We start from the raw sequence: 25,812 nt of genomic DNA on the forward strand, positions 1-25,812 counted from the left end.
GAGGCATCCCTAAAACTCTAAAAATGGCGAAAATTTTTTAAATCCCTCCTGGCTAACAGACTCTTTGGGCCCATTGCAATGTTCATTACGGGCCAGCCCGGTTCCAAACAACATCTGGGCTATTCATAATGAAAGGTCTGAACATCTGCAAGACCAAAACTCAGGCTAATGAGTTGATCATTGTTGAAACTAAGTGAGACAGGCGTGACAGTTCGCCGGATTACACTACCTGGTGGTTTGCCGAATTAATTTCATGTATGTTTGAAATTTTCCATAATAAAAAAAGTAGTGCTTTTATTTCAAGAGCCTGGCTAAGTCCCAAGAGAGGAAAGATAAACCTCTGAAACACTAGTCACATTTCAGCGTCCTGTGTCCAGCTCCTGCCCATGGAATCTGCCATTGCACTCACTGTAGGGATGTCGAGGAGAACGCTTTGTGCGCGGCGCCCACTCCGGGAATTCATTTCATGTCCAAGTGCCAGGAAAGCTTTGCTCGTCTGAAGGGACAGACAAGCTTGCTCCTGTGGACAGCATGAATCGAGTAACTGAGCACACTTCCCTCTGAACAACCGAATCCTCTTGACAAGAAGGCTCAGCCATTCCTATGTCAAGGGAAGGCTTGGCTGCCTCTCAGCTTCCCCAACACGCCAGGGTCACCAGCAGGGCACAGCCAGCCCAGACTTTGGCTGGGAAGCAGCAATTCCTGCTTATGGAGCTTATGAGTAAAAATGCAGCAGACCTCTTGAAACCAGCTCTCCATACCCTGGCGGGGACCAGAAGTACACTCTGTGTCCTGGCATCAGCAAGCTCTGGGATCTTTTTGCTCCTAGTAATGAAGGAGCTCCAGGTGCAAAACCATAGGAAGGAAGTTCCTCAAGTAAAGGCTTTCTGCAGCCCCTTGACCAAGAGCTTATATTGCTCTAAGCAGACTTTGGGAAAGGAAAGCAGTGAGGATCCACTAACTCGAGTAACCTTGCAGCATCGGTCACATTCCAGGCCCAGCTGTCCCATCACCCCAAACACTTTGACCCTGAGCCGACGGAGCCGGAGCCCACAGATGCGTCGTCCCAGTGATCCTCGGCCACCTCGGCCAGGGACCTACTATTCCAACTCCCGGGTCATGGGAACCAGACCAGGTCGTCTTTCAGGTCTGAGGTTACAGAGCTGACAAACACTAAAAGCCAGATGAAAAGCAGCAACCACGGCACATGCTTTCATTTGACAGGGCGTCAGCGAGCTATAACGGGAGGGGAGGGCCGGCCGAGCAGACTCTTCTAGCCTCTTGCTAAGCCCAGGTTTAGTGTTTCGAGAAACAGGAAAAAATCCCTGGGATGTAAAATTTGAGACATTATATGGAAATTCTATTTATGATGTAAGAGTGCTTATAAATGCCTTTCCCCGAGCACAGGCCACACAAGAAAGCCTGGAATCCAGCCATGGAGACACATTGTTACCTCTCGTTGGGACACAGTAAGCTATCTCAAAGGAAAAACGGGCTATGAATTACATTTTTTAAATTCTTGCCTATTAGCTGGGTCATGTTCTATTCATTACACATGTAATTCAAACAACATTCTTTCATTGCTTATAGCTGATAATCTTATTTTCCCACTAGACCTTAGACATACCATTGCTCTTCTATTTGGGTTCATTAATTGCAAATGTAACAGCTTATTTTTTAAAAATGAGCTTAGAAACATGCGGATCATCTCCACATTAAATTCAAGACTTGACATTCATGAATTCGCAGAATTCATTTCTTTGGCTTAAATGTTAAATTCTCAACCATAGAAACAGTCACGAGTGAGAGTCCAACTCTTTACTTCCAAAGCACACTGAAGTTCACTGCAGTACTCAGGGGAGAACGAAGTAAATGGCTCTCAGGAGCTCTGATGAGAGCCTTTCTTCCTAGACTTGGAGGTACGCACTGGCAGAATGGAGACGTCCAAAAGCCCTCTGCAGCCACATTCGGCCCGTGGATGTGTTCTCAGCACTCTGAGTGGGGCTATAACTAGGCCCAAGGTTCCCACGTAACCCGCCGCCAACTTCAAGTCACTGCCGTCCGTGGGCTTGTTTGCTGTGTCGCTCCAACCCATTACCAAAGTGTAGTGTGACCTCTACAGAAATGAATGCCACTGGGAAATCATCTTTTATTGAATTCCCCTAAAAAGAAATAGCCTGATTCCATAAGTAGAGGACATACCACTCTACTTTCTTATTTTAAAATTCCATTATTATATCAAAAGAAAATGGTAAGGAAAAAAAGCTTTAATGAAATGGACATTCTGGAGTATAAATTATTGATGAAAAGAGACTCATTGGAAATAGAGATCCCTTACAGACAACTGTAATTGAACAACAGTAAAATAATTTAATTTTTTTTTAAAAGAAAGAAAATAGAGATCCATCCCAACATCCTCCTCGGGTTACCCCAGATGGAAAACTCACTCTGAACTACATTTTTAAATGCAAAGCCAAGAGGAAAAACTACTGGTCACTTTCTCCTGAGCTGGAAATGCAGTGGGGACAGGGCAGGGCACACACGACCATTTGTTGAAGAAAGCCCCACCATCTGTCAAGTACCATAGGAGGACCCACTTACTCATTTCAGTATTTTTGCAAGATCGGTGTTACCTTTCGCCTTCACCACTGATGGGTCAGAGCATTTAAGTAGCTTGCTCAAGGTCCTGGAACTAGTGAGAGGCACAGGAAGGCAGATTTGGCCTCATTGTCAGGACAGTCTTAGGATTTAAGATATTCAGAAATGCAATTAATTTAGTTATAAAGTATGAGAAGCAGGGGCCAAATGACATCCTGAGAAGGGGATAAGGACAGCACTCATGCATCCAGGAGGGGAATTTGAAGGGGATGACCTCCAAAGGCCTCTTCAACTTCTAGGTCTAGTGCACCTGAGGTTCCACCCCATGGAGACACAAATGCCCACGGTCACGGTGTTGCTCCAAGTGGTTTGCTGCCACTCCGGAGTGCTGATCACCGCCCGGTGGGTTTCTTTCCTATTCTCACTGCATTCGTCTGCTGGAACTACCGTGGCACAGTACCACGGCCCAGGTGGCTTAAACAACAGAAATTTCCTTTCTCACAGTATCAAAGGCCGGGAGCTCCAAAATTAAGGTGTTGGCAGGGCTGGCTCATTACAAGGCCTCTCTGTCTGACTTATAGATGGCTGTCTGCTCCCTCCTCTGCGTGTGGTCTTTCCTCCCTCTGTGCATGCCCACATTCTCATCTCCTCTTTTTATAAGAACACCAGTCCTATTGGATCAGAGCCCACCCCTATGACTTTGTTTTACCCTAATCACCTCTATAAAGGCCCAGTCTCTGCCACACGGCCACATTCAGAGGCAGGAGAAGCTAGGGCTTCAACACAGGAATTTTGCAGAGATACAATTCGGCCCAAAACACCCACCCATCCCCTCTCTGCTGTTCCACTCACAGTTTTCAGAGCAGGCTTCCTCAAATGCTTCAGAACTCCACAAGTATGTGATGCTTTCTATAGACGGCCGATTATCCTCAGGGACACACAACATTCACTGAGCAATGGCTGTGTGAGACGCTTGTCACCGCACACACAAACCTGGCATTGCCGGCCGAGGTCCCATTCCTGGCTCTTCTACTTCCCTGACCTTGGGCAAGTACTTTACATTATTTATTACTTTCCTGTTGGGCCTGCTTCAGTAATAGGCAAAACGTAAAAGGAGATGTGCTACGACTCAAAGATTCTATGGTTTATGCTGTGGTTGAAAAATTCAACTGTCGAAGGATCTAAAAGGATACAACAGAGAGCCCACACCACTGGTCCCACGGGAAGTGCGTCCCCGTCCCCTCCCCTGAGCTGCCACTCAGGTCTCCTTCTGAACGTCTACAACTGGAACCTACCTTCTCTTTCCCATGGGACCTGTAATTCTCCTTTGCCTTAGTCTTCAATTCTATTTTCCTCTCCATAGATTATTTTATAGTTTATATATCTTTTGTGAATAGCCTCAAATCCAATCCAAAAAGAGAGACTATAAATACATAGAAAAGTAAAACACAGAGTTGATATATGGGATCAATTCAGCCTTCCTTTTGAAGAATGAATGCAATTATTCAGCCCTTTGTTTTCCTATTGAAGTAAGAATATACACATAAATCTAGAATATTGGTATCACAGTCTAAATTACAAGAGGTTTTTTCCTTGCTTGGTTATATAATCTCCAATATTACAGACTTTGAATAAAGACATTTCTTCAGCATTTGGAGAAGAAAAAATATATATTTTAATTTTTCTGTGAAAGATTTTTATTTATATGGAGTCCCTGATCTGATCGATGCATTTGTTACTTTATTAAATTTACACTCACACAAATTGAAATGACACCAGCAGAGGTGAGAAGGTACTATCATTCATTTTAATTAAGTCTTATCTCAATAAATGTTTGCTGCTTTCATCGTTTTAGTATTGAACAAAGGGCAGGTTGCAGCTAACAAATGTGTTTCTCCAGGAGAACTAGAGAAGAATCATTGTCATTTTCAGGATGAACTCACTGAAATACCTGACTCAGGGGTGGCGAAAAGGAAGGTCACGAAGTGAGCCTTGCTTTCAGAGTCTTTCTTATTAATCTACAATATTCACATGAAGCAACTTCTTTTGGGTGAGAATTTAGTCCTCCCATTCTGAATAAATTTTAATGTAAGAACATTAACACTGTTTATATCTTCTATTCAAAAAAGTCTTAGTCATCATATTTTAACCATTTTCATGCTTGCAGTTTCTTTTCTAACTCATGTGTGACTCTTGGAACAGGACATTGTATTTAGGTTCTGTAATGTAACTATATGTATATAAAATATAGATATTGCATATATATATATATACACACATGCATGCATATACACATATAAACAGGGTCTAGCAGAAGGGAGGCCTGCTTGAGTGTGGTTTGCAGGGTCATAATATGGGGGTAAGAATGTATAGTTTTAATTTCAACATTTGATTCAAAATGTCATGTGGTCTGTTTGAGTGTGATGTTATGTTACAGAATGATAACGCTCATGGTTTTGTAATCAAAGATTTTCTAATAAAAAGGGGCGTTATTTGTGCTGGACCCTCTGTGTGTGTGTATCTGTGCCTCAGGGCCCTGGCACAGAGCTGCGAAAGCCCTTTAAATTTCCTACGTGTAAAAGCACTAGAAACATCTTTTGCTCTACAAGTTGGCCTTGACCCACCTCCCCACCGTGTTTCCGTGCCTAAAACCAAGATCCGGAGTCCCTTGGAATTTCCTGGGTGACAGGAGTATTTTTTGTTCTCAAAGGTGACTCTGGATGGCTCCTGGGCAGGGACTGGCCACCAGAAAGACCAAGCCACGACAAGAAGTTTAGAATTTTCAACCTCACCCTGCCCTCCAGAGAAGGGCTGGAAATGGAGTTAATAATTGGCCATGCCTAGCTGATGAAACCCCCATAAAAATCCCAACAGGACAGGGTTGGGTGAACTTCCAGTCTGCCAATGACTGCGGGGGTGGGGCATGTACCCCAACTACACAGGGAGAAGAACCCCCTCAGCCAGGCCTCTCCCAGACCACACACTATGTATCTCCTCATCTGGCTGCTCATCTGTCCCTTGATTATATTCTTTAATAAACTGGGAACTGTAAGGAGTGTTTCTCTGAGTTCTGTGAGCTAATCCAGCAGATTAATCAAACCCAAGGTGTGAGTCCTGGGAACCTCCCATCTATAGCCAGTCACTCAGAAGTGGGGGTGACAGATAGCCTGGGCTTGCAACCGGGATCTGAAGGGGGACCGGACAGTCGTGGGAAGCCAAGCCCTTAACCTGTGGAATGAATCAGATGCTATCTCCAGGTGGAAAGTGTCAGAATTTTGCTAAATTTTAGGACACCCAGCTGGAGTCCACATTTGGTGACCACAAGTGTCAGAAGTAAAGTGTCCCCTTAAAGGTAAAGGAAACCCACAGGCCCTGGCAGGTGTGGCTAAGTTGGTTGGAGCATTGTCCTGTAAACCAGAGCGTCAAGGGCTTGATACCCAGCAAGGAACATGCCTGCGTTTCAAGTTCAGACCCAGTCAGGGCACATGCCTGCGTTTCAAGTTCAGACCCAGTCAGGGCACAAGCAAGAGGCAACCGATCTATGTTCTCTCTCAGACTGCTGGTCCTCACCCTCTCCCTTCCTTCCACTCACTCTAACTATAAATGAGCATGTCCTCAGATAAAGATTAAAAAATTAAAAATTTTTAAAAAGAGACAACCCACAGGAGAAAGAAACACACAGTAGGGAAGAACTGGGTTTTCTCCTACAAAGAAGATAAATAACGGAGTTTTTCTTTTACAAATTCTCCATTTGGAGGGTGGGGAAGGGAAGGCATGCTGGATTCCCTAAGCCTCTGTACCCCCATCATTAGAAGGGATAATGAAATGTCCAGGTCACGGGGCTGTGGGTGTGGAAGTCCTGGACCTCACGGATCCATGGCAGTGCTGGGAAAACCGTTCCACTCGCTTCCTCTGTCCCGCGCTCAGGTGCTAACAAAGGCTGCTACACCTAGTAGTCGGCTGCCACGCACAACCGTCCTCATCGCAGAGTCGGTCTCAAATGACTTTTTGGACTTGTAATTTTTAGATGCACGTGGCAGAAGAAAATAAAGCTCTCAGGAAGCCGACCCAAATTCCTGTTTTCTCTGATGGCTGCACACCTGGGCTTCGGTGATGGGCAGGGCTTGGGGTCACTGAGGTCACTGGATGAACAGGTCTCCTGGTGAACAGTTTCTCAGGCTCTCTACAATAGTGGCTGTGTTTATTCAGCTTAACATCTGTCTCAGAACAGCTCAAACGCCACCAGCCTCCCCTGTTTCTAAACTAGGGAGGCATGAAACCCAAACCAAGGCTCGATTTGCTGACAAATTTGATAGATCTCACCTCCCCCATCCGAGGTTCCTGCTCTTGTACCCAATACCTCCAGGAGGCACCTGCCTTCTGGAATTATCTACCATTCTCTTTCCTACTAGCATCAACCCCTGACTGAACTAAGTTGTTGCAGTCTTAATGAAAGATAACACCTTAATAGGATACCACTTAAGGGCTATTTGCATTTAAATAAGAAATCAGGCTGTGATTACACAGGAATGAAGCTCAGACAGCAGGACCTTCAGGCATCCCACCAGGTGGATGAGTTAAGGAAATCTGGGGTGAAGGGTCCTCTCTAAGCATCCGTGAACCTTATACCAAGCAGGCACCTCCAGCCCTCCCCGTTCTGTCCAAAATCATGGGCAGCTCAGTCGTGCCAATGCCAAATTACTTCTATTTTTAGAAGTAGTTTTTAAAGAATCTTCAATTCAGAAATAAAGACTTTCATAATAAAACATTTTTAAAAGGGGATTCACTGTGGAGGGGCAGTGGAGAGTAATGGGAAAAACTGGAACAACTATAATAGAACAACAGTAAAATTTTTTAAAATCCTCACCTGAGGACATTTCCTCATTTGCTTCCACAGAGAAAGACAGTGAGAGAAGAAGAGAGAAACAGCCACATGTGCAAGAGCATCTATTGGTTGCCTCCCACACACACCTGGACTGGGGATCAAACCCACAACCCTCCAGTTACAGGACAATGCTCCAACCAACTGAGCCACATCAGCCAGGGCATAGAACATTTCCTAAAAATTATCTTCTAGTACTACTGCTAGCAGATATCTATGGCTTTGCCAGTTTTTAGAAAACCATTTTATTAGGATCCATCTTGGAGGGACAATTATTTATTCCTGAGTATTACTGACTATAATTGGTATTTGTCAACAATTTTATTTTTTAACTACAAAAGTTTAAATATATTTAGCTGAGCAATGCTTCAAAATAATGTGTAAGAAGTAAGGCTAACAGCTGACTGCCCATTTCTGTGGCCCAGGCCACTAACTCATCACAGCACGGATCTTAAAAACAAAGCAAGAAATGCTAGCACGTAGAGCATATGCTAGTGACTTGGATTCAGAAATCTGAGTACCAACTTTCTCCCAACAGTTATCTTTTAAAATTAGAACTCTGAGAAGGAAATTAAACATGAGTCTCGTCCCAAATCATTTCCACCAAAGTCAGTTGAAAAAAGTTGTGCGGGCCAGAAGCGTCCCTGGGTAGTTCAAACGGAGGTGAGTGAGGCACTTCCAAGGGCAACAACGTTGGAGTGCCAAGTGCAACAAAGGCCACAGGAAGGTGGCTCTTGACATAGGCAACAGATGCCACTGCCACTGGTTGGCACAAGTGCCACCTGTACTTAGTAAAGCTCCTTAATAAATGCTTCCACACTTATGATCTCATGTCAAATTCCATTAGGATTTTTCCGGCACCCTCGTGGATCTGTGCAAGACCTCAGCCTTGCATATGCCACAGCTGTGTGACATGGACACACTCGTCATCCCCATGGAGACTGAGGGAATTGTGTGATGCAAGTTCGGTGAGTGCCAAAGTCAGATCTTGACCCCGCCCTGCCCCCACATCCGTGGGCACAAAGCCGCAGACTTCATCGGAATGACCTGTGCAAACATGGAAGCCACACTGCACCGTCTGGACCAAGTACAGGAACATCCATCTTCAAACACAGAGACATGTGTCATAACCTTGAATTAATTCTCTCTCCAATGAAATGCCAACAATAACACGGCCTGTATACACCTACCTCTTAATGATCTAAACAAACTAAAAGTTAGTACCTTTGGAGGTACCATCAGATCTTAAAACAACAACCCTTCCTGAAATCACGTCACTTCATTCCTGAGAGCTTCAGTGTCCCCACTCAATAACTCAGGTGAAGAAAATGTCCACACCACAGGGACCTGGTGAGTGGAAGAGTCTTTCTACCAGGATACAGCAATGAAACTGATGTCTTGTCGGCATCCTGGGAATTTAACCCAAGTGGAATTTAATGGGGTATATTTGGTTAAATTACAAACTAATTGTTCTTGTGGTAGAAAGTGGAAGTATAACACGATACTAATCTAAGCCCTGGCTGGTGAAGCTCAGTGGATTGAGCGCGGGCCTGTGAACCACACAATTGCGGTTCGATTCCCAGTCAGGGCACATGCCTGGGTTGCAGGCCAGTTCCCAGCAGGGGACTCACAAGAGGCAACCACACATTGATACTTCTCTCCTTCCCTTCCCCTCTAAAGATAAATAAATAAAATTTTTAAAAAAACACGATACTAATCTAAATATGAAAACTATACTTCTTATATTTTTATTTATTTTAGCAACCTGAAAAAGCCCGATAGATAAGACTCAAATTTAGCCGCAGCTTCTGGTTTTAGATATCACGACATAATATCTGTTTATCCCCAAAATCTTCCATGTGTAGGAAAAACCTAAAAATAGAGAAGCAAGCTTTGATTGAAAAAAATCAATGAACGTAATTCAAGCTTGTGAAGAAAGGTGCCCCAGTTCCAGTACCACTTCCCACAGTCTCTGACCTTGGACTGTGGGGCAGCCCACCGTTAATCTGATCAAAGTGCAGACTAACCACGGTATTTGCCACTCACCTCGCTGAAGGCTCTCTTTCCCTTCCAGAGCCTAGCAAACTTCCTGAGCAGACTGCTTCAACATTACTTCCACTGCTGATTTCCAAATATACAACTTGCTGATTTCCCGATCTATGACTCGTTCTTTTACTATTTTAATGCCCACTGACCATTAATGCCTCTTGCATCAATGTTTAACTTGCTTGATTAATATAACTTTGCTCAACTCTCTGTCACTGACACTATTTGATGGTGATTACCTATTATAATTTGCTTAACAGCACTTAAATGTATATTAAGTCAGATCAAAACCAGAGAGTTACAAGGAAAAGGATAAAGTTGAAGTGTAATGAACGCATGTAAGAAATGAAAAAAGTTAGTAGAAAAGAAACACAAAAAACATATTAGTGAACTTAGGAAAGCACCTATTTAATTATAATGCTGAGACAGAATTGAGGAGAGCAAAAGCAAATTTTCCAAGGTTTTCTATAGATATAGATGCTAATACAAGTGCACAATTACTTATGGAACATATAAATGCTATTATATATGCTGCTACCAGTATTTCTTCTATTCATGGGCTTTGTCTTCCCCTAGTTTCCTGCCACAATAATGTCGCTGTGCTAAAACAGATGTGTAAAACTGATGTCCTACATAATCAATGACCTTTGAAATCTGGGCAGCTCTGGGACATTCCACATTTTCTGGGGCCTCTGCTGACCCCTGAGAGACTCTCAGCAGCCCCCTCTGTGTCCTTACTTCCAGGCTCAAGTGTTAAATGACATGCCACTGCACACCTCACATAGTCACCTCTCTCTGAGGCTGCGACACAGCTCGAATTTTCTGCCCAGAAACCAAGTACAGTCACTAGGGAGGGTCGATTACGCTCACAGCGATGGTCTGAGGGGACCCGTGGTAACCTTGCTGCTTTTGTACACCACTGAGCAGCTGCTATGTTCCAGGGAGAGCTTTCTCATTCCCTTCTGGAGCCAGACTCTCTATCCCTTATTGACTTGGAAATATCCTGTTCAACTGCAGAACTATCATTAAACTACAAATTCTCCTCCAGTATGAACTAGGGAAGGATTAATGTTCGCTCAATTAAATGCCAATCTGAACCTCAAAAACACCCGTTATGTCAAAGGAAGTTGAGTACAGAATGGGGTCCTTCTTGCTGATGAGTAACACACATGGAGGTCGGGGCCACGTTTCTTGGAATTATTCTTGGAACACGAGGAGGAGGCAATCTGCGGGAAGAAACCCTTCCAGTGACTCGTGACAGTCTGACAGGCGTTGGGGAGATGCCTGTCCTGCCCCTTCCCCGTGGAGGTGGTGGGCTCCTGAACAGATTTCAGTCCGGGCAATGCTAGGATAATATCTGCTCTGAAGCTGCCGTATCTCACATTGCCCAGGAATAAATCAAGCTTCTAAACAAATGTCCAGCAAAAGGTAACCTGAGATTGAACAGGTATTCCAGTGCTGACCTCACCCGGTATTCAAGGTGGCTCAGGTGAACGGAATCACCTGCTTCCACTCAGAGCCAGAACCATCCTGAATCCCCACAAGGTCTGCAATTATTTCTTCCCCTGCAACCAAGATTGTGCACAAAGGTGATACGACTTCAGTTTTGAGGGGAAAATTCAAAAATGTTTTTCCAAAGACGTAAAGCACATAATATGGGTTTTTAGAGAACGAAACAAAAAATCTGTCTGATCAACACTCTTAGTCATAAGGAAAATGCAACCCAAGACCACATGAGATGCCGCTGCACACATTAGGACGGCAAGAATCAAAAGAAAAGGAAAACAGCAAGTGTTGGTGCGTATGTGGGGAAACTTGAATCCCCACACATGGCTGGCAGGAATGTAAGGTGATTCTCCAGGAACTGTGGAGGACAACGGACCCTTTCCCAAAGAGTTAAACACAGAATTGCCATGTGATCCAGCAACTCCGCCCCTTAGGTGTCCACCCCAAAAGATTAAAAGCAGGTACCTGAGCACACATTCATGGCAGCACTAGTCACAATAGCCGAGATCCGGAAACAATTCCAATGCCCATCCACCATAAATGGATAAACAAATCATGGTCTATCCGCACAGTGGAATATTATTCAGCCATAGAGAAGCATGAAGCACTGACACCTGCTACAACATGGAGGAACCTTGTAAACATTACGCTAAGGGAAAGAAGCCAGATACATATCATCACATATTATACAATACCATTTACAAGAAATAGAAGACTAGTCTAGTTAATCCATAGAGAGAGAATGCAGACTGGCGTTTGCTGGGGGCTGGGGGAGGGCATAGCATGTGACAGCTGAATGGATACAGTGTTTCTTTTGGGGTGAAGAGAATGTCCTGGAACTAGAGAGGTGGTGGGTGCACCCCTGAACTGTTCACCTTAAAATGGTTAATTTTGTATGATATGAATTTCACCTCATTTTTAAAGATTGTTTGAAAGGCTCTGTCAAGCCTGGTGCCTGACATCACTCGCCTCAAAGAAGCAAGTTGTGTCCCTTTTTGGAAGCCCTGCGCACCTCCTGTCTACACCTCCTGTCCCACACCTGCTCTTGAGCCCACCTTCCCCAGGACATTCACCCACTATACCCCTCCGTCACCTGTCACATCAGCCTCTTTCCTCTGTTTACTTCGATGTGCACCCTCTGATCTGGAAGCAGAACCTCTCCTTATGACCCACCCAGGGTGACCACTACTCTCTCCCCCCGTTTGGTGCCAAACTTGCCGAAAGCGCAAGGTGTGATGGTTACCCAGGCCCTCGCTTGTCCTCATGACCCAGCTTCCTGCCCACCGCCCATGGCACCCCCCCAACGGCTAGATCCCGGCTGAACTCTCCCGCCTGCCCTCCCGGGGAAAAGCAATCCCCCCACGGCCTCGCTCCTCTTTACTATCGAAAGAGCTTGATGAACAAAAAGGTTGCGGGAAAAAATGCCAGTTTCATGTAGCACGTCCTTAATGAAGCAGTAAAAAATTTTTAAAAACTCAGGAAATCACCCTTGCACATATTTTTAACATTCTGGGTAACAAAATGGGAGGGCTGCATAAGCATCCTGCTCCCCAAAGTCCCAGGTAGTCTCAGGAGACACGCGTGCGTGCATGTCTTTGAGTCACGCCTCACTCGCCCCTTTTCCATGGCACAGCTCTGCCCCTTGGAAGGGCGACTAACAGGCAAACGATGGTTGCTCACGCTTGGCAGTGTGGCAGATATTTTCTCTCAAATGAACCAAGTGAGCCTCTCACTTCAAGGAAAACAACTAGCAGGGTTTGTTGTCAGAGATAAACTTTGGATGTTAAAAGACTTAAAGAAGAAAGTTGGGGCTCCTGGGAGACTTTCATCACTCATTATGAGCTTGATGGACCCCCAAGACTTATAGACTTTCTTGATGAGATTGGTGGTGATATTAATCATGGCATGGTTGCTTTTGTTATTATATAATGCAATGTGTCGACATTTGGGAGCTCTGTATAACTCCGTTACTTCCCAAACAATCAATGTGCGATATGATGAACGCCGTCCATTGGTAAAAGACCCAAAATGCAGAACAGACCAATAGATGTCAATGAAACAGGGTACCAGAGACCGTTGCTATGGTTTCGGATTCCACATTCAATGAACCTTTAGGGAGCTGCTGCTTGTCAAGTTTTGGAGTATTTTCAAGATACTCAATTATCTGAGAAGGCTATTAAAACTTCTTTTTCCATCTGAATATCTGCACGAGGCTAGATTTTCTTCCTATACTTAATCCAAAACAACACTTCACAATAGCTCAAGTATAAAAGCAAATGTAAAAATCCAGCTGTCTTCTTTGAAGCCAGCGATTAAAGAGATTCATAAAAAGGAACACAATGCCTCACTTCTCAGGAAACCATTTTGGCTTTGGAAAATATAGTTACTTTCCACTGACAAGATGTCATTTTTGTGAACATGTTGATGGCTTCTTTAATTAAAATAAATGATAAACATTTTTAATTCTTTAGTTTTAATCTAATGTCATAAATATCAATAGATGGAGCTCAATGAACTAGGGCTTTTGGGGGCACCGCAATAATTTTTTTAAATGCAAAGGAGTTCTGAGACCAAAAAGTCAGAAACCACTGGGCTCAGTGAGGCCGAGCAGTTTTGTCAATAACGCTACACACCCTGTATCCAGTGGGCGAATCTTGGAGTGAGTCTGCAGGTCAGCAGCAGCAAAGGGGACTCCGCTCTAGACACCACAGAGGCCCATTAGGTGGCTGATCTGAACAGGAGGGTAGATCTCATCCACGCCATGAAGAAACCCCCCAACCCTGTCTGTGGTACAGACACTGTAGGAACACGTGCCCAGAGGCCACTGGTGTTTCTGCCCAGTTTGGGGAGAGCTTTGCTGAACCACCCCTAACACATAACAGGCCATTCCAAGGTATGAAACACTCCACAACTCAGGAAGATAAGCCACGGAGCCAGAATGAGTCTTAAAAGCTCAGAGGATGTCACAGAAGGAATAGGCAAATACCATAATCACACTAAAGCTCCAATCTCTTACACTTCAGGGAAACAAATGAGTCCATTTGTACTTCTTTTTTTGTACTTCAAAGCGGTATTTGAAACAGCTGTCTAGAAGAAAAGACCACAGTGGGGAGCACTCAAAGGTCTTTCCCCTGCCCTAAAAACCTGTAACAAATACCAACCTGCCCCCAGTAGGTGCTGATGAGATATTTGGTTAGAGGCTGTGGAAGGCTATGGAGGTTGATAATGTTTCAGAGGAGATTTAGACATCGGGGCAGGATCAAGTTCAGTGATTCCCGGTCATGTCTGGTGCCAGTGTTTAGACTTACACCACCAGGAGAGCAGGGAGTGGTTTTCCTCACCCATGTCTTATTGGGGTGAAGCCCTGTGCCTGACACCCAGAGGTGCTCACAGGACACTGGAGGAGGGAATAAAACTGTGCAGAAATAAATGAATGTCCAGGAGGACGAGTATAATCAACTCTTTGGTGTGAGAGCAAAGCACAGTGGGTGCTTTCTGGACCCCCTAGCGGGCGCCCTCCATAGGCAAAGCCATCAGCAGTCATTCTCAGCCAGCACTCTAAGCTCAGGGACTTAGGTACTGGAAACAGGATAAATGAGTATTTTGTGGAGAGGAAAGACAAGGAAAGCAGGCTGGCCAAGTTCCAATGAGGATCTTCTTCTCTCGGCATCAACGTCTAGTCAGAGCCTTATTTCTGTGCCCTAAATATTATTACTATGTATAATGTGTACTTTCACGCCCAAATTTTTGACAGAAAAATAAGGATGCACATTATACACGGGCAATGCCTGAAATGCCTTGGATCAGTTTTTGTGTTTTGTAATTATTTATCACATAAAATTTCTTGTACCATAATATGTTAAAAAATAAATGCAGAAATGCTTTTATAATACAAAAAAGTACCTACATATAAATAAATAAGTAACTGAATTAAAAAATTAAAATGAAAGATTTTTTTTCCTGAAAGTATGGGCCAAAACATGGGTGCACCATAGATACAGCGAAATACAGCAACTGAAACGTCGGAATGAGAGTGACCTGTCTCTGTTACAGACGTGAAAAGTGAGCATCTCTCTTTGTAAAGTCTGAGAGTTGCAATGAACAGAGCGCAAAATCAGGGGACACAAACACCAGTTTCTGGAACTCGTTTGTGTGATAACCAGAAACGTGTGAGTCCTGGGCTGTAATGTACATACAGCATGGTGACAATACCGTACTGTGTATTTAAAAGATGCTGAGATGGCGGGTCTTAAAAGTTCTCATCACAAGAAAAAAAATGTGTAACTAGCTGGGGAGATGGATGGTAACTAAACTTCTTGTGGTGATCACGCACGATCTACACATACACTAAATCACTGTGTGCGCCTCAAACTCATGCACTGCTATATGTCAGCTATACCTCAACAAAACTGGGGGAAGCTAATCCAAAAACAGCAGTTCCTGAACTACACAGAGAAGTCTGCCTGCCACTGACACGGATTTTCTCTTTCTCTGTGTTACTCATTTCACCTATTCCAGGACTTTCTCAAACTTTAGAATAAGAGAGCCCCAGAGAGCCTCATCTCCTGGTACGATTCATGTTGAAGAAAGCCATGGAGCAGAGGCTGCTGAATCTCCCAAGCTTCTCAGAAAGGTGTTGAGAAGGTGGCCTCCCGTGTCTCTGTCTGATATCTGTGGCATTCCTCAGTGTTACCAGCGTCTCGTCTCAGGCCCCACCCCCGACCCTCTGGGCTGGGATCTGCCTTTTCAAGAGATTCGTGCGCACACTGCGGGGGAAGATGTGCCTGGTCTCCCTTGCAGTGAACAGTGAGGCTCGATGTGGAGACCCTAAACAAGCAATAGAGCTGGCTGTGATGCTGAACGTCCTCCCAGGGCCACTGTGGGGTGGGAGGGACTAGGGCAGGTGTCACCCAGCAGGAGGAGCCACAGAACAAAAGTCCAGAAATCTCCCTTCATTCTTGTCCTGTCCCTACCATAGATTAGCTCCTGGGCTTTGAGCAAATAGTTTAAATCTCTCTTACAGTTTAGTTTGAGACCTTCCTGGTGTCAAAAATAAAATAGGTATCGAGGTCTCCAAAATCACCCCCTAATCCTGACCCTAACATATTTGGAGGGCTGCCAGGTGACACCAATGCCACAGCTGTGTGTCAGCACCGGGAGGTACACGTCAACCTTCTGAAAAATGCTGGTGCTGAGTAGAAAGATGACAAAACACCTATCCTTCAGGATATGATTTTACAATTATTTCTTTAAGTAATTTATAATAAATGACATATATGTTGTCATCGTGTTGTGCAGACAATGATATGACCACTCTGCTCTATAACATAAAGGCAACAACGGTGGTTTTTGAAGTGTACTAGCACCAAGAAGTATAATTCAGACAAATCAATGAACTAGGCAGGCTTGTTTCTTGTGTGCTGAAGAGGTGATGGCTGGGCTGCGCTTACTTTCATGATTTCTGGGGTTACGTTTCCGACTATTACTGTTCTATTTTGTATTACTCATAGAGTAATTTTTCTCTCCAAGGTCCACAATGCAGTTTCTACATGTGAAATCTGTGGGAGAGAGCACCCTTCTTTTACTGGCAAATACGTGTGTCTCAGACACCTTTGTTTTGAGACACATGTATTTGCTAATAAACACCTTTGCATTGCATCCAAGGCTATCTGTTCTCTGTTATCTGTTCTCAAAGTTCATAATGAGCACTATCCATGGGCTCTTTATTTAGTCAAGAGAAAGGTTCCCCCCACTACCCTTAGAACAATTTCATAGAATAAATGAGTCTCTTTGGTCTGCGTGCCCCTGACCACGGTTCCTCACTATCTTCCCAATCACAATTCCACTGTGCCCATCTCTTGCTGTGTCTCGTTACTTACTTAAAGGAGAAAGCCTCCTTGGGGTGGGCAGAACCACACGGACCTCGCCCCACCACACTGAACGTCGGCATCCCGAGCGTCTGTGATGCTGGGATACAGGGAAGGCCTTTCCTCAATTTCTTGGATGGGTGTCCTCTGCTATCCTCCCCCGCTATTTCTTTCTCACAAAGTTACCAGGTCACAGTCCCTTCTCAAAGTCTCAGGAGAGCCTTTATGTTCATACTAATGATAGTCAAAAAGTTAGCTCTGACAGCAGTGAAGAGTGAACAGAGGAGACGTGCATTCCTGCCCTCCGGCATGTGGCTCCTACTGCCTGACCTAAAGCAGAGTGCACAGAGGTTTCGGACCAATGGGAGGATAACATCAAAGTTTCCGTGGATGCCAAATATTCTGACCTATTTTGTTTGACGTGGTCCTCAGCGGTTCTCACACATTCTGGGTCACACTGTCTGTGAGACTTCCTCAGATCAGAAACTCTTTTCTGACTCATTACTTTATATAATTCACCGTGGTCTTCCCGTATTTACCATATAACTTAAATCGCATACCTAACTCAACACTCAAAGAACTGGTTTCCATCATATTTTTGTTCTTTGATTTATTTTGCTCATTCGGTAAGCACAGGACAGGCAATACCTCTGTGGTGCAGTGGGTGCACATAATCATGGGCATAAAGAATTCAAGCATACATCAATAGTCATGTGTCTCGTAAGAAAAATAAAACACACAGGGTTTGAGAGGAGAGAGTCTGCACTGTGGATTAGGACAGCTAGTGGATGCAAGATTTTCAAGCTGAGCCTGAAGCAGAGTCAGGAAGGTGGGAGGGCAGGGGCTAGGGTCCAGAGGGGAAGGGTGGGGTCATGCAGCAAGCAAGAATTCCAGATGGAGGGCACAGTGGGAGCCAAACCAGGGAGACCTGAGGGAGGAGCCAGGGAGCTACAGGGGTTGTGGGAGGAGCTGAGGTTGGAAGCTAGAAGGGTGCTCCTCTGCCCAGCTTATGGCGTGCTTGTCTCTCTCCTGCAGGACTGAGTTTGGGAACAAAGAAACCTCATTGGAAACTCAGAAACCCGAAGCTAGGGTTTTCAGGAAATGGGCATTTACTGCAAGCCTGAACAAAGAGGCACATGCTTTTGGAACAGGAAAAAAGGTCAGCAGCAGGGCCTGCCCAGACCACCCTGGCTGGAGATCGAGGACAGCGGGTGTTAACAAGCGATGGACCAAAGACAACTTTGGGTCAATGATTTACTTCCAACACACCAAACGCAACCAGAACATCTCAGCCATAGGAAGACTAGGACTTTCTAGAACTTGAGCCTTTGACTTCCAAGGGCTGGAGAGGGGTAATGGAGGTTCAGGAATCTTCAGGAGCCCGACATGCCAGTGCTTTGCTCATGTGCAGGCCCACCCCTAGAGACAGAATTAAGGAGCAGTCTCTAGAAGGAACTGGGAATGGTTCCCAGCCGTGATGCCAGCTCAAGGCTCCCTCAAAACACAGTCTGAGTAGTCAGCTCTGGTATCTGATCCAAATAGCCTATGGATGATAGATTCCTAAGGCACGAGCTAGAGAGATTTCTAAGGAGCCTTCCAGTAATGGAGCCCTGACCCCATTTATCTATTAATATAAACCAGGGCCAAAAAGGAAAAGAGTTTGGGGATATGTATTGAACCATTAATATGTACTAAACCATTATACCACTTACCAACATTTATATTTTTATTAGTTTCATATGACCTTGAATTTATTAGCAGTGAGATCCTTGAATAAAAAATGTTGCTTATTTGCTTCAGGGAATCAGCGAGAATGGGAAGATGATAAGCAATGCTCCCGAGACTCCCATTTCTAGAATTATGGTCCACAATCTACTTCTCCATCAGAATCACCAGGCTGCCTAACAAAAGGTATCATAACCTAAGAGAGGGACCTGAGATATGACTTTCTGTCAAGGGCCTCCAGAGAGTCTTTGGCAAACTAAATCTAAAAACTACAACTTGAATTCTGTGGGCAAGACATGCAATTGAGCAGAAAGGGGGCAGCAATGAATTGCCAAGAAAATCTCGTGATGGTTAATTTTGTATGTCAACTGGGCTGGACCATGGTGCCTAGCTATTTGGTCAAACAGAAGTCTGGATGTTTCTGTGTGGGTGTTTTTTGATGAGATTTACATTTAAATCAGTGGACTTTAAGTAAAGCAGATTGTCCTACAGAATGAGGGCAGGCTTCATCCCATCCGATGAAGGCCAAACAGAACCAAAGGCCGATCTCCCCCGAGCAAGAGGGAATTCCTCCAACGGTGTCTGCACGTCATCTGCAACATCAGCACCCCCTGCTTCACCAGCAGACTGTCTTTGCCCTTGAACTATACAACTCCTTCCTGAGTCTCCAGCCTGCCAGCCTCTCCCCAGTCAAATATTGAACTCACTCCACTCCATAATGAGTGGATCCACAATAAGCCAATTCCTTTAAAAAAATCGTATAAATTTCTCCTATTGGTTCTGTTTCTCTGAAGAACACGAATACACCTCTCTTGCCCTTGAGAGGGATGGTCCATGGGACCTGACTGGATCTAAGGAAGACTTAAGGCCCTCACCTGCAAAGAGGGCTGTGTGGCTCCCTAGCACACCTTTAACACACTTAAGGAATCATCAAATAGGCAGCAGACAACCTTGGTGACCAATGCTCAAAGAGAAGTAATGGCCAAGAGTCCAATTTTCTAGAAGAAAAAGAAGACTTCAGAGTCATCCCTTATAACAAAAGCAGTTTTCAAAAATAGGGCTCCTTACAGAGCTGCAGAAAACATTTGAAAACACCTTCCCAGGACAGTGAGATATCTGAGAACAGCAAGCTGACACTTTGTGACAACCCACCCATCAACTCAGAACTGTAAAGTACCCTCTAGCCAAAGTACAGTTGACAGAAAAGAAATGAGTCCCATTATCAAATGTGAGCAGCGTGGTAATAACAGAATTGCTTCTGTTTGGATGGACTATCTAACAAAAAGTTATAAAAATGATCGGAAACAATAAAAATTAAACCACCACATAATTCTTTCGGTTTTGTATTATACGGTGGGTTCTTGCATTGAGTGACAGGTTAGATGGTATAAGTTCTAATTTTAGGAAAGAGTAAAAAGAAACACATGTGATGGTAACTGTCTCGTTAGCAAATGACTCCTAAATCATAACACAGTCACAAGAAGCCACGGGAACCCAAGCAGACACAAGAAAGATGAACCGCCTTCCCTCCCCACACCTGCCAGTGGGGGGTTAACTCCCACCCCCTTTTTGTGAACTGTAGAAATGGCTTCCAGACAATTCTCTCCAAGGTAACACTGTAGTGAGTCTATGCGTGGACCTTGTAATGTCAAGCTAATCATTCGCTTACAGTCACCAGGGGTAATTAAAATGACTCGGATAAGAGGACTGGCCATAATTTCTTTAAACTCCCCAAGGGTACATGCGGGCTTTGACCAAATCAGCAACAGCAGAGGCTCCACACTCTAGAAGCTGGTGGTAGTGGTGGTGGAACAAGCAGGTGTCATCTTGGGCCAAGGCATGCAGAGCTTTCCCAAAGAGCTGGTGCCCATAATGAAGACGTGTTTTCTTTGCAACGATCAGTTAAAATTAGCGTGGATTCCTCGCTAACGCTGTTGAGTCATTTTTCTGTGGAGCACAAAGCACTTTGGCAAGGTTTTCCAAGTGACCTGCCAGGTGCTAACTACTCACTCTGCTTTTGCGATGATGAGTCCGTTCTAAACCAGCGGGCAGGGCCTCTTACCTAGAGCATTCATGCAGATGAGTCCCACGAGCCGGCTGCATGCCGGCAACAGGGTGTTCAGGATGACACAGCGACAATGGACAGAAAGCTTCCCCAGAAGTCTCATCCATCAGAAGAAAAGGCTCATAAGGAATCTTAACCCCTCTGCCGGCCCAAACCTCTGAGGACAGCCCTTTGGCCCTTGCTGAAGACACTTTTCTTTCCCCGATGTGATTGTTTTGAGGGCTAAGCAGGCCCCAGAACCGTACACTGGGAAGAGTACGAGTGAATTTGGGGAGGGCCCAGGTGTCTCCTCTTTGCAGCCTCACCAGGAAGGTCCAACACTCTTCTACTGTTTCCTCATCTTTTCTCGAGGGATCGTACCCTAGCCTAGACTGCCCCAGAAAAGCACTAGAGTCCTTCCTTTTCCCCCATAAAATAAATTGATAAATGAAGCTTCCACTCAAGAAAGAGAGACACATTGAGTCCAAGTGGGCTGAGACGGAGGGAGACAGACCCACAGGGCAGGCTCGACTGAGTGAAGGAAGCCTCGGGCTTCACCTCCCGGCTTTACTCCAGGCATGCTCCCCTCCCCTGGGAATTTTGTCTTTAGCTTTGGTTTATGTTTGAGTTCCTTTTCTAAGATTTAGGAGAAATTATGATTTCCTTTGCTTTCTTGGGTTCTGACAACATTCTGATATTTTATACAAAAATGGTACACTTAAGCCACTGAAATATTAGATCTAAAATACATTAAAATCATGGGTTTTCCAAGATGACATGAGCAATGCCTTTTGTCAATGACTTCTTTCCTTTCACATGTCCAAGTTCACACCACTATTATTGAAGGTGCTGACATGGCCACAAAGGAGGGGTCACCAAAGTGCTACCCTTAAACTGGTCTGAAACAAATCACACTCTTTTCCTACCATGAAAACCTCTTTCACTTAACATGAATTCCAATGGAAATATGTGTAGAACTGGGGAGAGGGAAATGGAGGCCAGGATGCCAGACACAGAAACAGCAAGTGGTAGGAGGAGTGGATGTGTCCTGGTGGAACTAGCCCCTTGTAAGGTGTAGGGTCTCCCTCTCCGGGCACGTTCAGGTGGAGCCTGGGCTCGGTCCATCTGCCCGTGACTAAGGGAGCCCTAGACTGATGGCAGTTTCCTCAGTGGCTGCTGCAGTCCCGTGCTCGTCTGACTCCTGGGCGTGTCACTAGCAGAAAATGAGGAGGAGGAACTGTCCTCAGACCCTGCCCCTGGCCCCTGACCCTGAGAGCTGAGCTACTAAAGAAAATGAACAAGATTCGGGTCTTCCACAAGGCTGATGATGCTGGTCCACAAAGGTAAAAAACAACGTCAACCTTCTCATCCCTGCCTCTTCTCCATCCCTTCTCTTATTTTTTTATATTTTATTGGATTCATGGGGGTGACATCGGTCACCCCACACAGTTTTCAAGTGTACAAAACCACACAGGTGTCAAGTGTACAACTCAACAAAACATCGTCTGCACGCTGCATGGAGCACCCACCACCCGAAGTCAAGTCTCCATCCCCATCGTCCTCCCTTTGCCCACTTCCACCTCCCCCGAGTCCCCACTCCCTCTGCCCTATCACCATACTGTTGTCTGCATCTCTGTGTCATACACATATTTTACTTACTCCCTCACCTTTGTTCACCCAGCCCCTCAACACCCCCTTCCAACAGCTGTCAGTCTTTTCTGTTTCTATTTTGTTTGCTAAATTATTTTGTTGACTAGAATCCACATATAAGTGAGATCATATGGCACTTGTCTTTCTCTGACTGGCTTATTTCACTTAGTATAATTTCCTGGTCCATCCATGCTATCACAAAAGGTAAAGCTTTCTTCTTTTATATGGCCAAGTAGTATTCCACTGTGTAAATGTACCATGGCTTTTTTATCCACTCATCTACTGGTGGGAACTTATTTTTACCTCTGTAACTGTTAGCACAAGGGGGATGAACAGTCTAAGGAAGGAATTATGTAATCACTGGGAAGTAAATGACTCTGTGCCTACCTTTCTTTCCTCCCATTTCTCTTCATGCTCTACCAGATGTGATGATGACGTCTCACAAAATCTCTACTTCATGCCAAAGCAAGAAGGCCTAGCACTGCACAAACTTAGTATAATGACTTTAAAAGTCACATGGAGATTTACATATCTGTATCCTGCCCTCTAATATACAACTGAAATCCGAAATGTTGGGGGGAAGCTTTTTAATATATATATATATTCGTAAAACTACCCAGTTTCCCCTTACCTCTGATGGCTTCGTGGTACATTTTCCTTTTCCAGAACATTCCAAGCCATCTGCACGGCTCTCCCCTGGAACACAGGTGCTGGTCTTTACCACCAGAGTCAAGCGCAAAGCCACAATGGATTTAGTGACAGAATCGTTCACAAAACCTGAAAGGAAATGGGACAAGAGCAAATGCGAGGTTTTACCAACATTCTTTTTACAAGATTACCTATTTAATTGAGGCAGCATTCAAGTCCGGCAAACAAAACAATATGCATTGGGTTAGGGAAAAGAATAAGGCTTTATTCTGGCTTCAGACCTTCCAGGCAGGCCACCCTTCCCAGGCACCGTGAGAAACACCCAAGGTCAACAAAAAGGAGCGGCCATCAGTTCAGTGATCACCTTCCATCCCTTTGTGCTGTTCCTGCCCCTGTCCTCTGGGCGCCCTTTTGGCTCGCGAGTCTGNACAATGGATTTAGTGACAGAATCGTTCACAAAACCTGAAAGGAAATGGGACAAGAGCAAATGTGAGGTTTTACCAACATTCTTTTTACAAGATTACCTATTTAATTGAGGCAACATTCAAGTCTGGCAAACAAAACAATATGCATTGGGTTAGGGAAAAGAATAAGGCTTCATTCCGACTGCAGACCTTCCAGGCAGGCCACCCTTCCCAGGCACCGTGAGAAACACCCAAGGTCAACAAAAAGGAGCGGCCATCAGTTCAGTGATCACCTTCCATCCCTTTGCGCTGTTCCTGCCCCCGTCCTCTGGGCGCCCTTTTGGCTCGCGAGTCCATCCCTGCTCTAACATGTTGGAGTTCAGCTTCTCTGATTTAAACCCAACTTCTCCCAGGAACCCAGCTACCTGCATCTCCCAACTCTTCTTCCTCCTGGCTCCTTGGGGTAGCCACAGCACTAAGTATCCCCGAAGGCTGACCCCCACGCCAGCCTGCTCGAGCAGTGCTCAGTGCCTTCACAGGGGTGTGCAACGCAGGTCCATATCCTACACTGGGCTTATCACTGAGTATCTTCCTTGATCACCAATCTGGCTACACAACCTCAATTGAAGTTACATGGTTTTAACCACACTCTATTACAGCACCAGCCATAGTTGAATTTGACTGCAGTACCATCAATGTGTCGTATTTATCATTCAATGATCTCTGTCTAGTGTGGCTATTTATAGATAGCAAGTAGTAATAAATACGAAATAAATACAGCCTCCAACTGGAATAAAGATATAAATACTGTAAGTATTCTGTATCAGTGATATCATTATTTCACTGAGAGTGTCTCTTTTTCTAATAAGAATATTATTTAATTACGTATAATTTTTAATTTCATAATAAACAAGTTATAATGAACACCTCTAACATCCAGGAGTGAACTCCTGTGGTTCTATAAAAAGCACTCAAGGCAAGGTGGGGGAAGGATTCTAGACCGCCACGCCTCTCTGAGCCCCAGTGTTCCCACGTCTTAAGTGAGGACAACAACCCCAAATTAGGGTGACCAAAGAATCCACTCTCAAAACGGTGACCCTTTCCAGATCAGAACAAGGTGCCTTTTATGATTATAGTCGGACGTGGGCACGCAGTGAGACTGTCTCAGGCAATGAGACATCATCGACAACTGAGGGACATCAGAGACCAGGAATCTGCAAAGTGCCAAGTCTTACAAGAACGCAAGAGGTCATTTTCACAGGCAGGACATAGGTTCAAAACAGAGCAAAAGAGTTACTTCCACTCACAAACATCAAGGTTATGACTGGAAATTCATGCAAGTCAGAGTGGAGTGAAGACGCCTCAGCTTCCAGTTCAGAATGAGGAGACCAGCACCTAGGAGTGTCTCCATAAAGACAGGCAGTGCAGGGCTGACTCCGAGTGCCATTGTACATCCAGAGACTAGCTGCTTTCTTCTGAAGATTTCCTATTGAAAACCTGGTGGTATGCTGGCTTTAGGACAGAAGGACTAGGACGGTTTGGGTGAAAGCACCTCCTCCGCAGAGCTCTCCACTTCCTCCACCAGGGCCCCACACTGCGTGGACAGCACACACCTCCTCCCAACCACCTCCATGCGTCCTGCTCACCCCAAGTCTACAATGTGTCCATGATGTCCCTCTGTCTGGGATACTCCACTTTCTTCCACCTCCTAGCTCAGGTCCACCTTAATTGTGTGCTTTTCCTCAATGTTCCAGCTCCTCTGAGCTCACGCATATAGAAGAAAAAGTCCAGCCATTGTTAATATCATAAGAACGGTGCATGAGGTTGGTGTAACCTCGCAGCCAAGAGGAGTGGACTGGAATTCACATATGTGAACATTGATGACTTCACTGTACTAGTCAGTGGGAGTGGTAGACACCACTGAGTGAGCATGTGTATTGTGTGGCCATTGCATGTACATTGCATGTACTCATTCTAAATGACTGAGTAGAGCAACAAATTTGCACCAAATTTTGCATTAACCTTCAACATTCCTCTGCAAAAACTATTTGGATGATTCAGAAGGCTGCAGCCATGGGCAACTGGTGATTGGCAGCTTCTTCACAACAAGGCACCTGCTCATGCATCGTATCTTGTGCAGAGTTTTTTAGTGAAACATCAAATCACCCCATGACTCAACCCCCCTACACCCAGATTTGGTGCTCTGCAACTTCTGGCTTTTCCCAAAACTAAAATCACACCTTTGAAAGGGAAGAAATTTCAGACCGTCAATAAGATTCAGGAAAATACAGCAGGGCAGCTGACGGCAATTGAAAGAACTGTGTGAGGTCTCAAGGTGGTACTTCGAAGGGGACTGAGGCATCATTGTCCTGTGTACAATGTTTCTTGTATCTGGTATGTTCTTCAATAAATGTCTCTAGTTTGCATACTACACGAATACTT

At 44.9% G+C, this 25,812-nt stretch overlaps 1 protein-coding gene across 1 annotated transcript in view; it reads right to left on the minus strand.

The window, feature by feature from the left end:
• The window catches only part of DNER (delta/notch like EGF repeat containing), a 252,432-nt gene that overhangs the window by 95,349 nt on the left and 131,271 nt on the right, over positions 1-25,812 (minus strand). The window contains exon 5 of the mRNA XM_037029229.1: positions 22,950-23,095. Coding sequence (XP_036885124.1) covers positions 22,950-23,095 — 146 coding nt within the window. The remainder of the gene's footprint in view (positions 1-22,949; positions 23,096-25,812) is intronic.

This window comes from Sturnira hondurensis, unplaced genomic scaffold, assembly GCF_014824575.4.
Source record: "Sturnira hondurensis isolate 20B ecotype Veracruz unplaced genomic scaffold, ASM1482457v3 Scaffold0020237, whole genome shotgun sequence".
Taxonomy (NCBI): Eukaryota; Metazoa; Chordata; class Mammalia; order Chiroptera; family Phyllostomidae; genus Sturnira; species Sturnira hondurensis.